The following is a 17,785-nucleotide window of genomic DNA, read 5'->3' as shown; positions in this document are numbered from 1 at the left end:
GATTTATCTAAAGAGTTAATATCTATACATCGGATACCAACGCCGTGATTTGGATATGTTGGGGAATGATTGGTTTACAGTAAAGTGGTTTTAGAAGACAAAGTTTACGACCAAGAGGCAATATCGTGTCGAGGTGTGGAACACAAATGGAAAGACAACACAAACTGGACACCCAAACATTATAGGTGAGTATGAAATAAACGGAGTCTCGGCTTTATCTCGTTTGCCCAAGTATAAACTGACTATATGATTAACCGCCCAACACTATATATGTATGACTGGTAATTAAATTGTAAGCAAGTATTTCAATAAATGTGAAAAGATATACAAGGTCAAAAACAAGTTTCCTTTTGCACCAGTTTTAAAATTAGAGTAGGTACTTTTGTTTTTCAATATATATGTATATATAACTTTCAAAGCAACCTAATTTGTGGAATTTTATTTTAACAGCCATAACCTTGTAATTGTCAGTCTTGGAAATGTTAACTCCAGTGATACATGTAAGCCCAAACAGGGACTGCTCTGGTATTATGATAAAGTTGTGAATTTCTTGAGTATTTGTAGATCTAGTCCAAAAAGGTCTTTAGGTTACTGCTAAATTTTCAGACTGCTACATATATAAGTAAAATCATAACTTAAGTAACTTAAGTCCTGGAAAAAGAAATTTTGAAAAATTTCACATTAATCTTAGCAAGATTAAAATGTACACAAGTTTTACCATGAGGATGATTTTTGAACGATATGTTGATGTTTTAATCAGTCTGACTGTACTGAGTCTGTAAACGTTTTAATGCTGTTTGTGTATTACAGGTACTGGTGTTCAGGACAAAATATATAAGCAGTTTGAAGTTAATTCCACAAAGTCCATTCCTAAAAGCACCATGTACTGGAGGAAGAGAAAACAATGGTAATTCCAGGAGTAATAGAGAGTTTTTTTACATTTTAAATAATGTCTGCAGCTGTCTCCCACAGCAATGTTTATTTGTGTGAAGATAAGCATTATTCTTTATACATTTGTTCTTACCTAGTACATTCACAGCTTAACATGGCTCATATCTTAAACACAGTTTCATTACCATATCAATAATTTAAGGAATAAACAAATTTCACTATACAATACTAAGTGGAATTTTCAGAGTTCAACAAATTCTGAGTATATGGTGAAATCATTCAGTATTTACAGACAGAATATTCAATGTGCGTGTTTGAACAGAACATTCACTCTGTATGGGTTATCCAACACACCATACACAATATATGCACAATGTACACCATATTTAACCAAATCAGCCAATTACAGAAATTCCAGGAAATATCTGATCAGTATTGATTCTTGCAGAACAAGATTAATAATTTATTGTTATGCATTGTCATACTTCAGTTTTTAATCATTTAAAATGTTAAATATAATTTTTACTTTCATTTTTCTTATAATGCCCTAAAACGTTATGAAACTTGAGTTGTTTTTCTGAAAACATCACATACATTTATGAAGTGTATGTTGTATCACATGTACTTTGTATGATTGAGTATATTATTGTGTATCAATTACTTGTCATTAACATGCATTCATTGTGTATCATGTTTGCATTACCTATGTTTAAATGATGCATGCATTAACATTGGATTTGTCAAACTAAACTACTGTAACAGTGTAATATTAACTGTACATATTCAATTCCCACAACAAAACAATAATGTTTGAATGTTAAGATTTTAATATGAATTATACATGTTCACTAAAATTTGTATTTCTCATTACAGTGTTGTTGATCTAGGTGAATCCAGTTCTGTTGGTCTTGGATATTATGAAATTGGTGACTGTACGTAATACTAATCTTCAAATATAATGAGAATATCAACAGATGAACCAACTAGATATGGTGACAGTGACATGAGTTTTTCATCTGACTCAGAAGAAAGTATAGAGTTTTAATCAAGTTCAGACGATGAACAGTATCATCAGGTGAATGAAGCAACTCAGTCTTACCCATCCCATGTCACAGATCCCCCGCTTTATGTCATAGCCCCATAACAAGATATATATTGTAGTGAAATCACAAAGTCTGAACATGTTATTGTCCTTGGGGCTTTGCCAACAAGACATAATTTGTCAGATGCTAAATATGTGACTTTTTGGACTTAATTCAGTTGCATCTTCCTTCAGCAAACACAGGATTGACAATTGTCAAAGATTTGAAGGAAAAATGTGAATTCAGTAAGGAGTATCTCAAATAGAATTTTTATTGTGAAATCTGCAAAAAACTGTACTCCGATAAAGAAGAAATGTGTGAAACTGGGGGCTGTCCAGGTGTACATAACTAATAATTATGAGCAAACATCTCCTTGGAATGAAGTTGGCTCTGACAAGAAAGAAGACTTCCTTTCATCATCAAAAATAGGATCAAGTGTCTTTGAGAACCTATTATTGTTGTTGAAATTGGAAATGCCATTTATGGTACTGTTCTCCCCAATCATCATGAAAAGGACTAAAATGGCTCTCACCATTGCACAGCAGAATTTCATACTTATACACTGTAGTGTCAAGCTCAAGTGGTGAACAGATTTGGACATATTTATGATTTTATATGCACCAGATATTTTCTGGTCAGGATTTAACTATTTTTTCAGGATATCTCTTCATACATGTATAGTTTGTGTTACACCAACATTTTTGTATAGTGATGTTCTTTTGATAATGAACATTTATTTACATATGTGGTACATACAATAAATGATGTACTACTTCAGCACTTGTAGTTTGTTTTCTTAAAGCAGGGGTCAGGTGTGTGTGTGTGTGTATGGTTTAGTTTGTTTATTTGACTTGTGTCCTCTATTTCTCAGTGTATATTTATCATAGGTTTGAAATAATAGTTCAGTTTCAAGTTCAAAAATCTGTGTTACAGCGCAGTTTAGTCATGATTGCTCTTTCTTTAGGTAATTCAAAATAATTCTTTGTACCAATCTTGAAAATTGACTAAGTTCTTTTCCAGGGTTTTCCATGCTGAAATTTATCCCAAAAATTCTAAGTCCAAACTGTCCATCCTTTTCCAGGGTTTTCCATGCTGAAATTTATCCAAAAATTTCTAAGTCTAAACTGTCCATGCTTTTCCAGGGTTTTCCATGCTGAAAAAAATTCAGAGTCCAAAATGTCCATCATTTTCCAGGGTTTTCCATGCTGAAAAAAATCAAAGTCCAAAATGTCCATCGTTTTCCAGGGTTTTCCATGCTGAAAAATTTCAAAGTCCAAAATGTCCAGCATTTTCCAGGCATGTCCAGCATTTTCCATGCACAATGTCCAGGGTTTCCATGCTAAATTCTGCAGAATATTTCATTTTTCCATCGTTTTCCAGGGTTTTCCATGTTTTTCCATCGTATTCCATCCTTTTCCAGAGTATACGATGGAAAAAGTACAGCCGGGCATGTCAAAACAGTTCACATTGATGTTGGAAAATGAAGAACTGGTTCCCTCTTTCTCTCTCTCTCCATTTCCTTTTCAACTTGATTGTCGAGAGAGAATATGAACTTAATAGTACAAGAAGAATATTGTGCTTTTTCTTGGTTTTTTATTCCAAAAAACACCGAGAAAAAAAAGTCAGATAAACAAGGCAAGGAAAGGAAAATGGAATACCCCCGTGTCAGTACCTGATACCCTTGAAAAGTAAATGGTTCGTCCCTTTCAAACTAGTACAGTTCTCACTCTTGATGACACAATATATCCCCCAACAGAAAATAAGGCTCTGTACATGACAGACTCGTTGATAAACAAACTTGGTTACTATAGTCTGAATCCTGACTTGGTATCTCACAAGCAGGAGTGTTCCAAAATCACATTCTAATGAACTAGTCAGCTACAAGTAAGACCTAGTGATTCTCAGGACTATGCCGGTTGGAGGTCCTTATCTCATCACTGCTTTTGTAGCCGGATTGGTCTGAATATTAAGGGATGAAAACATACACTGACACTCTTTTACTTATTTCTGCCCTTCCTATCATTACTCTTCTGCCTGTCCTATCACTTCCGTCTTTACTTTATCTTTGACCACACACCATCTGTTGCTTAATAGCCAAGCCTAAGTATGACTGTCAGCATATTTATAGATAGATAGAGCTCCCCGTTTGCTTGTACCCCGTCAATAGCAAATCTTTAATGTGATAAAAAGTGCACAGAATTTAGTCATTTCATTCATTGAATTTCTAACCTGACTGTGACCCGAGAGGCAATAACACTAGCATCCTCCGCACCTTTCAAGCTTATGGTCTTTCCATACTATCACGACAGCATATTGTATATACTATGGGTGAGTATCCTTTCCTCAGACAGGATAGTGATGTAGTTCATCCTATTCAGTAACTGCCAGATAATGCCGTAAATTACCATAATGTTGAGAGTTTAGTTTTATATCTCTTTCCGCTCATGAATATGAAAATTATACCGCTTGTTAAATCACGGGAAAGGCAAATTTGTATTTGTCATTTTTTGTGTGTGTGCTTGATTTGACATTGTAAATATCAGAAGCAGACAACATAGTATTTTCCTTCTATGTACATACATGTGTAGTCCTGCATTTACCACTTCACTGAAAATTGACTTGTCCAGGAACCAGAATGACTGACAAGTATGGTTGTCTGTTAAACTGAAAACTTCATTTGAAATGAAATGCTCAGATGATAACTGTGTTAGGGACACCCTTGGCATAATCAGTTTGAAATTGTAAATCAATAAATGAACTGATTAAGTTCTGAGAATCTCTGATCTCATTTGTGCCTTTTGCTTTTTAAATTGGGGGAGGGTTACAAACAAATGGGGAAGTGTAGTTAGACTATAGTTTGAGCTCGATTTAGTGGAACTTGCTGTTGTTATTGAATGGGATGACCATGTCAGCAAGTGATATGTGAGAGCACTTTCACATCAACATGTATATTCCTGCAGAAAATTAATTCTAAAATTTGGAAAACTCTGCAAATGGCTATTTATACTTCTCCACTTCCACACTAAGCCCTAATGAACTTTATTCAGCTTAGGACTATCCCATACATATATACAGTAGTCAGCAGCATTGCCATTGCTTACATCAATGTACAGTGTTGACAACAGCTTTCTTGGGCAAATACGTCTGTTGTAATATTTGTTTCACTGATGTTCTAGGTGATATCTGACCATAACAAAATCTTGGTGATGTCATCCATAAATATATGGCTCCCAAACTACCCGAGTTAAGATTTGTCAAACTTCGCACCTTCACACAAGTCTACCACTCCCTGTGCCACTGTTGTAATATATGCTCCATTAAAAAACAGTGTTTTAAATTAACAACAGTAGTACATTAAAAACTCAAATAAGACAAAAAACTCACTTTAACATTCCTAAAGGTTTTGTTATATTTATAATTTTGATTGGGGAGAGATTTTGTTTCAAAAACAAAAATAATAAAATTTGGGGAAAATCATGATGGCATTATAATAAAATTGCTTACTTATTACCAAACAAAATCAGATTTAGCTTGTGACCCATTTTTAAAAAAAATAAATGGGCAATGGGCGTATGCATCCATCATTATTCATTCCTCGAGAAGTGCAGATAATCATAGACAAAAGACAAAGTTACAGGAGAAGATTTTGATTTCAATTTATTATCATTCTTACCATTATTATGATTATCTTCATAGGAACTAAAGTATATAGGTCAGATTGAGTTAAATATCAAGATTCTTTCAGAGGATTGTTGGAAATTGAGTTATAAAGTAAAATAGCTTTTATCATCAGATTTAAGATCATAGTACTTTCATACATATCAAATGTTGTTTTTGGCAAGCTATCTCAAGTACCCACGTTAGCCAAGCCTGAGACTCAAACCCACACAGACAGAGGTGAGGTGGCAGTGATCAGGAACGCTGAGTGCTTTAGACACTGGCCACTTGGGGCCCCTAAAACAAATATAAAGGACACTGATACAGCTATGAAATGTATTATAAAGGTATTTACGGTAACAAAGAACCACCTAAGAAAATTGGTTACAACAGCTCCTCATGGAACTTGGGATTTCATTACAGTACTCTGAACAGTGTTACTGATGTAAATGTCCACTGTCTGTCAGATTGCCAACACATGTTTAGTAGCTGACTGTTTTAGGCAGAGGTTGGTTTGCCTCATTGAAATAGTTTTCTAGGACTTTGATGAGAACTTAATTAGTGTAATAGATTTTTTTATGGCAAGTAACTTTTTGTCATTGAGAGATTCATTCTCATGAGAACTGGGAGTTGTGTGTGATTTGGATTTTTAATGCAGCTTTAACAGTCATATTGCTAGAACTGGGAGTTTATGACTTGACTCAAAACAGTGCATCATTAAAATGAGGTAGGATGAAACTGTTATTGTATCTGATGTTTTTAAACCATGATTTCTTGTGTATAAAGCACATTAATATAGCTGCAATATCGAAACTTATACAGCATAGTGTTAGGAATGCTTTAAATTACAACCTTTGAGAAGACATATAGTAAAATGCCCTTGAGATTTTGGAATTAATTTTCAAATGAATCTTTAGTTTGGAAATCTGTTGAGAACCCTGCCTCTGTGTGTAAGGAGGGCATACCTTGTCAAAACACTTTGTTTCTATCTTGAGATTCCTTATCAATGCTTTCTACAGAATCAAATGAATAGTGCATAGTTTTTATTACATATGCGGTATTTAATGTGTTTTTATGATAGCTTTATTTGAATCTTAAATGGTGTTTATGAATTAAATAGTTGTCCCATTGAAGGCCCCATTAAATGGTCAGTAAAGAATTGAATTTTAAAAGCAATGGCTGCATTACTGTCTCCAAAATTAGAAATTAATGCTTCAATGATTGACTAATATAGTATTAAGGTTGCTAAATGAGTAACATAACACTGTTACCCTAGTCTTACTGTGTAAGCTTTCACCCCTGATAAGTATAGTGGGATTAGGGCTGGTAATTGTCTTACTTCCTGAGCAAACCGTGCCAGTGGCCAAGTGTCTGCCTCAGATGAGGGAGATTGTGGGTTCACACCCCGGCCGGGTCATACAAAAGACATAAAAATGGTACTAGCAGCTGCCTCGATTAGCACCCAGCATTAAGAGGTTAGTGCTAGAACTGGTTGGCCAGGTGTCAGGATATTGTGACTGCAGGGTCGGTCTTAGTCTGATGGGACCGATTTTAAGTTCAGTATCATAAAAAATTTAAGTTCGACATCCTATAAAACTTGTTTTAAAGATTATTTTTAAATACCTTGTTCCCAAGGGGTCATGTGCATAAATCCAGAGGGGACCCACCAAAATGTTCCAAATCGGGCCCCACATTTGTTAAGGCCAATGCTGACACTGTGACTGAGTGGGGCAAGATGCTACATGTCTGTAGCTTAATGCCTATTGCTAGACATCACAATAAACTTTCTCACTGCAGACATCATTGCGATATGACTTAAAATATTTTAAAGCTACATAAAAAAATTCAAATCACACACATTTCCTAAATAATATCTGCTGCATACATGTTCCGTTGTCTAATTGCTTCGGTCATACTGAAATTACCATTACACCTTTTAACTTCTGGAAATATATCCAAATAGAATCAACTAGTTTAGTTTTGTTAAATATTTGGACCACCAAGAGTTATTAACCACTTCGTTAAAAGAAAATTTACACTTAGTTCACACATATTAGGCATATTTCTGCTTCCATAACTCTTCAGTCTAATGAAATGATGGTCAACACATTTTGAAGAAAAAAGTGCCTGATTTTATCTGTATATACTTTTGTAAGGAGAAAGGCATCAGAGTAAATTTTGTATGATTAACACAGTTAGAAACAAATCTGAGCACTTTTATTGGACTGTATGAGAGAGATTCTTGAAAACTTGTCCTTGTTGTTGACTGCTGATAGGTTATGCTATAGATCAGTGATTGTTCAGGCAGTACATGGATAATCCACTAGTAATAATAATAATAATAATAATGAGGACTTTGTATGGCGCCTAATCTTTAGAAGCTCTAAACGCTTTACTACATTAGACAACACCTATAACATAAAAAACATATATAAGGATATGATTACAAAAATCAAACACCATGAAGTTAGAAAACATAAAAAACATGTTGAAAATATTTAAGGTAGGAACATTATTAGGTCTTTAAGTTTGTTCTTGCAGTCGAAATAAGTGAGTTTTAAGCGCACTCTTGAATGGGATTACTTTGTCTTTGGGTCTAAGTTCAATAGGCAATTCATTCCATGTTGCTGGGCCCTGGTATGCAAAAGAACGTTGTCCATATGACTTCGTTTTCATAGTGGGAATAATGAGTATATGATTTTCAGAAGAGGAGCGTAAGTATCTTGCTGGTGTGTACACATGGGTGAGGTTGGATAGGTATGTTGGACTGGAGTCCGTCATTGAAACATAGAACAGAGAACAAATTTTGTGTTTGATTCTGGATCGAATGGATAGCCAGTGTAGGGTACAGAGCAGTGGGGAGGTGTGCTCTGATCATGGTACTCTAAGTATGATCTGAGCAGCTTCAGACAGAATTGAGTTACAATAGTCCAGTCTTGAAAGTACTAATGAACACACAAGTGTTTTAGTGGCATCAACTGAAAGATATTTGCGAATGGAGCTGATGCATCTCAGCTCAAGATATGCAGCCTTACATATGTTCATGACATGTTGGTGCATTGTGAAAGTACTGTCCAGAGTAACACCTAGGTTTCATACTGGCTGTGTGAATTTAATATTGGTGTTGCTGATATTTATTGTTTGAGATAAAGGATGTGAATGAGAAAGTCTTTATGTTGTGATCAGAATGGCCTCAGTATTATCATCATTCATCTGCAGCGTGTTACATGTCATCTATGATTTCACATCAGAAATCACCTCTCTACACCTTGGATGGTAGCATCAACTTCAGTTGGGTGGCTAGATTTGTATATTTGGGTGTCATCAGCATACAGTTGGTGATTGAGACACTGGATGATGATCTATGACACTTGAGAGTGGCTGAGTGTATAGAATGAAGAGAACAGGTCCAAGAACAGACCCCTGTGGAACACCACAAGATAGATTAACTGGGCTGGAGTGTATTCCATTTGCAGACACAATTTGTGTCCTGTTGACCAAGTAGGACTTGAACCACAGTAAGGCTGTATCATGAATGCCAAATACATGCTGGAGACAGTGAAGTAATATATCATCAGGGGTGATGCCCTACATGGTATGACTGATTGGTACCCTAGTAGCAGCTTCTTATAATGCTTCTAACGTCTGTTGCATAGCAAAAACGTGAATGGGTTGTTGATGCAGCCAAATACTGATTATCCTGATTCCTTGGAAGATATGAACATAATGGGCTTGATAAATGCTCCTATAAATACTGAAATGATGTAAAGCACAAAGTTTAGGTATAAATGACATTCAGCTTGAATAAATGGCATTCCAGTTAATTGGTTTAAATATAATCACTTTGATTTTAATGACTCATGTTACATATTGATAATTTTTTCTTCCTATTGCAATCCAATATTTCTCATTATTGTTAAAAATAACTGGAAGGATGATGTTGTCAATGTGCTATCCAAAGTCTGTCTGATTGTTCTGCAGTTTTGTTTTATATTTCCTTTTGCTGACATTTAACCCAGATATGTATCATAAATAGACAGTGTCATGCACAGCAAAACATTTTCTGTCTGATGTGTTTTGCATATCCGATATGTAGTTTTTTTTAGCTTCTTGAAATATGATGATGAAACTACATGCAAATATACATAATAGCTCACCATTTTCACATATTTGATAGGTACCAATTTTAAAGGTCAGATTATAGCAAGATATAAGATATATGCTCTTAACTGATTTGGCTCCAATCCTGTCTGTAGGCTAGATGAGGCTGTACCCTATATCCGAGCTCTGCAGCATCAAGGTCATTTAAGATACACCATCGTGGGTGGTATTACAAAAAAGCAGACAGATATAGCTCTAAAATGATACCAAATAATCTGGAAGTTCTAGTTGCACTACAAAATACAGAGGGAAAAGCCTCATATTTTGGACCTCAGATCTAAGGCAGACCAGTCTGAACTGCACACAGACAGGTGAACCTTTGCAGAAACTAGGATAAGGTGGGCATTTGGAATAAAGAGCGGTCTCCATATGAAAATGATGGGTCCATTAAGCAAAAAAAAATAAAAGAACTCCAACTTTTACCCTTCTGCTCATGTGCAAGAAAAATAACCAATGGAAAATGATGTTTCCAATACAACTAGGTATTAGTCTCATGGAAAATCTGTTGAAAGTTGATGTATTATGATGTATTCAGAAATAGCCCCCCAAATGTCTTTCCTACAAGCATTTCAGGCGAAACGACAAAAACCTCTGGGGCTGAATGAGTTAATGGGAGAATTTTGGTGACATCACCAAATCTAAATATTACTTATTTATTTCATCATTTGTGCATCAGTATTGCACATAAGTTACAAAACGAGCCATTCTTTGACAATTTCTAAGAAATTTCCATAAACTTGAATAACAGATTCAGCCCCAATCCCATCTGTAGGTGTGATGAGGCTGTAGCCTATTTCTGAGCTCTGCAGCATCAAGGTCATTTAAGATACACCAACATGGGTGGTGTTACAAAAACAGACAGATATAGCTCTAAAATGATACCAAATAATCTGGAAGTTCTAGTTGCACTACAAAATAAAGAGGGATAAACCTCATTTTTTGGACCCGTTTTTTTTTCACCCAAAATTTGCTTGTGGTCAGAATGCAATTTTGTGTCCGGATTTTAGACCTTTTGGCCTCAGATCTAAGGCAGACCAGTCTGAACTGCACACAGACAGGCGAACCTTTGCAAAAACTAGGATAAGGTGGGCATTTGGAATAAAAAGCGGTCTCCATATAAAAATTATGGGTCCATTAAGCAAAAAAAAATAATAAAAATTTCCAACTTTTACCCTTCTACTCATGCGCAAGCAAAAAAACAAATGGAAAATGACATTTCTAATACAACTAGGCATTAGTCTCATGGAAAATCTGTTGAAGGCCAATGTATTATGATGTATTCAGAAAGAACCCCCCAAATGTCTTTCCTACGTGCATTTCAGGCAAAAACTACAAAAACCTCTGGGGCCAAATGAGTTAAGATAAGTAACAGAAAAGAGTGAAAAGCAATTAGCTTTGTAAAATTCAACAAATAATTTATTTCCCAAGAATGAAAAGTGAAAATGTAATTAAAAGGAACTTATGGTATTATGAATTTAATCCCAAATAATCCTAGAATTACAGACACAAGTCCTAATCATTTAAAACCTGAATAAGTTAAATCCAAAACTGAGGTTCTTGCTGTGTCTGTAGTAGCTTGTAGAGTGTTCATGTTCCAACAGTCTTTTGTTGAATCACATTAATATAATTCCAGGTTTGAATTCACTATGTATTCCAGTGGCTGTCTCTATCCAAGATTTTTGTCACAGCACTTTTGTATTTCCAGAAAAAATAATCACTTGAATTCAATAATTTGAAGAAAAAGATTCCAGCCCGGAATAAACACAACTTATAATTCAACTTGAAAGTGCTAGATCTTAATGCATGACTGAAAAATCCTCTCAATTACAAGTTTACTTAGTACTCTACTTGACCTCATGTCACTATTAGCATTTTCTAAAACAAAACCTAATACCTAATTGACAGTAACCTTCTAGAATGCTCCTGATGCTTACAAAATTTAAATGTTAATTATTATTAGAAAGCAGAACCTGGACTATGTGAATTAAACTAAGGGAATTTAACAACCTAGACCCAGACCCAAACAAACATATTTACTTCTTCTGTTAATAATGATCCTGATATTAAGCCTATACACATAGAGAATATTTTAGCTATGTATTATTTGTTTACAAAATAAAATTTAGAAAATATCAGTTCAGGTCAAGCAGAAGATGAACTCAATTTTGGACATAGTCAAGTCCAACATGCAATGTTACATTACAATAGCATGTAATGAAATACAAAATTTATTAAAAAAAACTAACAAGCATTGCAAATTAAATTTACATAACAGCAGAATTTTGTGAAGATAATATATTAAACTTCTTGCCCCTGGAGTTTAGCACTTGAAATAAATTAATGTGCAGTGCTTTAAAAAAACCCAGATGTGATCAGAAGAACCACTAAGGTTGTGAATTCCTTTCTTAATAGTTACCACAAACAACTAATTGCAAGAACCGGTGATAATCTGTATTGGAAGACGAGCTCATGTATTAAGGATATGCACTTAGTAACATTTATAAGTTGAAATTACTTGATTATAACATGTCATTTAAATGTATCATACTAGATTGCTTGGACCTTTTATTCTATCAAAATAATTATATTTCAGAACATTATAGCACCATCAGAAATATATTTATTACATACTACAAGCTTTCACATGAAAATAAAGAAATCACTGTTAATGCTAACATCTGTACTTTCAAGATTGTTTAACAGAAATTGGTGATGACTGTATCTCACAATATTAAACTCAGTTCATCTTATGTCGAAACTAATTGTTCCAGTATATCTAAATCATATTAGGTAATGCTGCATTATTCCATTTTTGATTTGATATTTTGCTGGAGATGTTAACAGTTAAACTTGTTTACTTTTTTACTGGCTACAACTCATAAAGGTTATGGCTGTGATACTGAGGTTAAAACTTTTACACTTACCGTGCTTGTACATGATATTCACTGGTAGCTGTTGCTGTTAAAACAAATTAATAGTATGTTACAATAATATATTTGTCAGTGTGTACTCAAGACCCTAATGTTAATGTTTCCTATTGTCAGTATTGGTTTATTTACATTGCTTAGAGTTGTTCCATTTAAACATACGTGGTACCCAGGGAAGGCAGTGTTATAAAACTATATGCCATGGTACTTTGATTTCACAGAGTTCATATTACAATGATAAGAAATTTCGAAATTGTATCTTTGGGTGAGTAATGACTTTAAAAGTGCCTTCCCTGGGTTCCATGTATGTTTTAATGGAACAGCTCTTACATGGTAAACAGTTCAACAATTCCTATTTCAAATGGTATCAATGTTTAGGGAATGTACGATCTGAAAGTAAAAGGGAATATTTTGTTTTAGGTAAAAACTGCAAATCAAGTATGAAAACAAAAGGGAAGAAAATGACTAGAATACCATGTTCTATGGAGGAGAAGGCAGCTGTAGAAAGACAACTGGGACAATTTATAAGAACTGATTCACTACCAGGAAAAGCAACATGTGAAGAGGCAAAGAAGAAGGAAGCTACTATGGCAAGGTGTCCATGGAGCCAGATTAATGGGACATTGCATACCTTAAATGCAAGTCTAATACAATTCTATTGCTCCAACCTAAGTTTGTCTGAATATTCTGAAGGCAAAAAGTATTAAACATCTTTCAGATGAATCTGTTTATGCAACTGTTCTGTTTGTCAGATGTTTAAAATGTTAATCGATGAGATTATGTCACATCCATATTCTTGACGTGTATTATGCACCTGTTTTAAGTGTGTTCAAAGGTATGCTGCCCACGTCTCATTTGTGTCAGTTTTGGTCTTAGGGATAACTTAAACTTTGTTTGCTTCTTTCTCTGAATAAGTAAAGATGAAATTGTTTGAATTACTCAAATACATTTACACTTTACAAAGGAAATTGTCTTGCTTCTTGGTGTTCCTTCCAAAAACAAATTGACAGTGTGACGTTTCATCAAGTTTGGAAGGAACTACCTTATCTGATTATAATAGAGGTTGTCCATGCAGACAGTAATGATAAATAAGATGATGTTTTCATGTAACAATGCAGCAGTATTGCATATGTCTTCCTGTGATGCCATTTTTAGATGGAAGTTGATGTCCTTTCATTCATCTGTCAACACCCTTTGATTACCCTCAATGGTACAGTTTTTACTTTCTTTCACTTTACTACCATTGTAAACAAGAATTTGAATGTTGTTCACGAGTGGGCTCAATATGCAGGCTGTGACCAGCTTCTTGTATTTATTCAATAATGACATATTGACTGAAATGACTTTACTTGGGTTACATCTTTTATATTAAACATTTACTGTATGCAGTGAAATATGTGTCATATTTATACATGCTTATCTGGCTCAATTAAATTATAATGCAATTTAACCATTTAATCATTTTTTTTTCTTCTCAGCTTCCTACTGTTATTTATTTTTAATTCTTTGGTTTCAAACATTATTGGGTAGGTGGCCATAGCAGCTCAGTAGGTGGATCACTGCGTTTCGTAATCCAATGGTCACGAGTTCACTACACTGGAGAGGAAAAACAAAGCCTGACTTTACATCCTGAATAAGAACAATCTGACCAGACTATTTCTCAGATACTGGCAATGTACCTGATAATAATAGACTCTGAGAAGCTCCTGTGTCCCTTAATATTTATATCTGAATAGGTTTGGTAGAATTGCCCACATGTGCTATAGAACCTTTCAACATAAATGGCTTGTAATTCTCAATAATAAAATCAGACTGATTTGTTTGATCCAACAAATTTATTGCTTTCAGTGTAGGACTGTGACCATGGTCTCTTAAAATAGGAACCATTGGAAAATCTGTCTTTATTATGTTGCTTATTTTTCAATCTTTAGCAGTCAGAAATAGCATGCACTATCTTGTTGCAATAGAGGTCTATCCACTTTCCATTTTGAAATTCCTAACCTTTGTTGACATATATCAGGTACCATCTCATCACCCCTCAAGACACATTCCATAACCACATCATAATAAATACTTTGTTGCAATGACAATGAAGTGCTATTTTATTAGTTTTGCCAATAAGTACACTTTGTACAAATATATTTCAATGCTCTCTTGGCCATATTGATCTACTTCCTCTTCTCTAACAATTGATACTAACCTATTATTTATGATAGCATCAAAACACAAGCGTGCATGTAAAGGGAGGGTCGCTTTTCACTTTTCAGTCCTAATTTTTTAATCTAAATTGCATTTCCCCTTTTTCATTTTCTCTCTGTATTTTCATCTCTTCTTTTTTATTTCCATTTGCCTATAGACCACTCCGTTGGCCTAGTGGCTAGAGCATCAGTCCTGGATGGGGGAGGTTGCTGGTTCGAACCAAAGACACAAAAATGGTACAGCTTCCACACTAGGTGCTCAGCATTAAGAGTTTAATGTTGGCACTTGTTATCCTGGTGTTAGGATAATGTGTCTTGGTGGGAAAGCAGCATGATACCCCAGTTCTAGGCATCACTATACACTGCCACACTGCAGACATTGTAGTGATATGACTGAAAAATTGTTAAAGCTATGATAAATATCCAAATTGCACACACATACACACACACACACACACACACACACTCCATTTACATATTTTCTCTATCTCTCTTTCTTCTTTCTGAAATTGCGGTTGTCTTTCTCTTCTTCAAATGAATTCCAGTAGTGATGCAAACAAATTCCAAGATTGAACTTGATATGTCAATAGCCTCGAATGTGCTAATGTGCCAACAGTCTTCATGTATCGGGGTGATATAATCCAAAACATCTTAAATCAATTCAGTACATTTCCAAAATAGTGATTTAGTCTAAGAAGTAAGAATGAGTACCTTGAAATTCCAGTGAATAATGTCAAGAAATGAGTCCTCTCAAATATTAACTGAAATGCATCCTAAATTGAATTTTCAAAAACTGATGTTAAGACATCCAATAAAGATGTTCTGTTCCTTCTCCCATTGTAAAAAAAAAAAAACAACATTTAATAACAAGATTTAAAAACAGGATGAAGGTTTTTTTGAGAATATTTTAAGTTTTAAACAAGGTCAGGTCTCTTATTAAAACTTCAGTTAAGAACATGTAATGCAGCAAGTACACTTGGAATTCCCAAGAGGAACACCAGGGTCCTAAATTCAAACTCAAGTAAACGTTTATCTCAAGTAATATTGATCTTAATATATAATCTAAAATCATATATAAATATTAGTTATGTATTATATTGTTTACACAAAAATAAGGGTTTTGTCAGGTAGGTATTAAACTCAATTACTGACCAAGGTCAATATCACAATTTAGATATACGTAACAAATAATCATAAAGGCCAACAAATACAAATTAAATATACAGCACAAGTGTTGTTAAATGTTTTTAAAGTTGCATTTTTATATGTCAGCAGTATCTAGAGTCTTGGCTACTACCCACATTTGTATTGAGAGAAAAAATCCTTGCATTGTACCAACTGTATAATACATACAAGGACAAACCACCACCAATTTTGCTTTTATTGCAAAATACCGCTGTAACAATGGATCTTTTGAGAACAGTGAAAAGGAACCTGACGTTTACAGCATTATGGGGTTCCCCTGCTACCATTGGTCTAAAAATGTATTTCAAACTGAATTGAGTATGTCTTTAGTCAAGGAGAGCTGAGAAAGTGAACGGAAATTTACAACTGTACAGAACTCCGCTCCCATCCTTAGTCCAAAAATGATTGGTGCATAATTTAGAACAATGAGGAGGGGAATCCCTAGATTTTGTCATATTCTTCTCAGGTAATACCTTGTTTCCATGGTGGTATTTTACAATAAAATTCAATGAAATTATTCAGATATTCACATGCATGATCACTTAAAAGTGAACTATGCTCATTGGATTTATCATATAAAAATGTGAAGATAACACATTGTAAAGAAGCATTGTCTACTGATACAACTCAACCTTGAGGATTGCCATGAAAGTTCACCACACGTAGTCTAATTGGTTCTAAATGAAAATGATGCCACTGTTGAATGTTTAATTCAACATGGCCAACACAGCATCCATCTTGACAATATTGTTCTCACTACTTCTGAGCGGATAGTCGCACCAATATGAGGTTCTCACCAAGAGACTTCTTGTAATGTCTTGGTCCTAAATTAAAATGGTGCCGATCTGATGTTAAGCATGGCCACCATGGTAGGCATCTTGAAAATCGTTTTTCTACCCCATAATAGAAAGTTATATAGCCATCGGGTGTTCATGGAAAAACGTATGATGTTTAGTCTGTTCTAAACAAAAATGATGTTGATCTGATATCTAATATGGACACAACAGTGTTGCTTTGGTCCTATTAGTTTGATCTTCTTGGAGGAGAGATCATGAACTTGTTGCGATATGTGATCTGAAACTGTTTTAATGCAATATATTACATGTAAACAATTGAATATTGATAATGTCAGATGTTCAAAAGGTAGGAATAAAAAATAAGTGAATTTGATTTTATGCTCTCCCCATCACCTATCTCATACAATTGTTGAAGTTGTAAATCTCGTCATCAGTTACTAGCACAAGTCATCAGTTTGATACAGAATATAATAAACACTTGTATTATTGTTATTAGGACTTTCAGAATCTACTTGCCTGATGCCAGGAATAAGTTTATATTAGTCTTGGGCATTATCCCGTGGGAAATACAAAAATACTGAGAGGTCATGTACAGTTAGTAATTCTTTATGATTTGCAATTTTCATATTTTGCGATCTCCCCAAAGTACATATGTCATCACCTTTTTGTATGATTACATATATCGCAATCTTCTTTTACATAATGGTCCAATGGTCCATAGTTTCTATAATCAGTCTATCCCTGTCAAAGTGTATAATTTCCAGTTTGTAATCCATGACATAACATGAATATTTGAAGCAAGTTTTGACAACAGGTAGTATATATTTATATTCTATTTTGTCAGTTACAGAGATATATATATATATATGTATTAAAAATAACATGGC

General features: G+C 34.4%; 1 protein-coding gene and 1 long non-coding RNA gene across 2 annotated transcripts in view; both read left to right on the top strand.

The window, feature by feature from the left end:
- Positions 1-14,105, top strand: part of LOC149797863 (uncharacterized) — a 39,832-nt gene extending 25,727 nt beyond the window's left edge. The window contains exon 3 of the mRNA XM_089960491.1: positions 13,139-14,105. Coding sequence (XP_089816617.1) covers positions 13,139-13,425 — 287 coding nt within the window. The 3' untranslated portion in view covers positions 13,426-14,105. The remainder of the gene's footprint in view (positions 1-13,138) is intronic.
- Positions 47-2,750, top strand: LOC149797864 (uncharacterized). Its single transcript, XR_016421894.1, has 3 exons — positions 47-185; positions 811-907; positions 1,765-2,750. It is a non-coding gene; the product is annotated as an uncharacterized LOC149797864 (long non-coding RNA).
- Positions 14,106-17,785: the final 3,680 nt, after the last annotated feature.

This window comes from Sinohyriopsis cumingii, chromosome 6 (genome assembly GCF_028554795.1).
Source record: "Sinohyriopsis cumingii isolate HCF-2022 chromosome 6, ASM2855479v2, whole genome shotgun sequence".
NCBI classification, from domain to species: domain Eukaryota; kingdom Metazoa; phylum Mollusca; class Bivalvia; order Unionida; family Unionidae; genus Sinohyriopsis; species Sinohyriopsis cumingii.
Note: the sequence above shows the minus strand (reverse complement) of the source record. Positions and strands in the feature narration are given on the sequence as shown.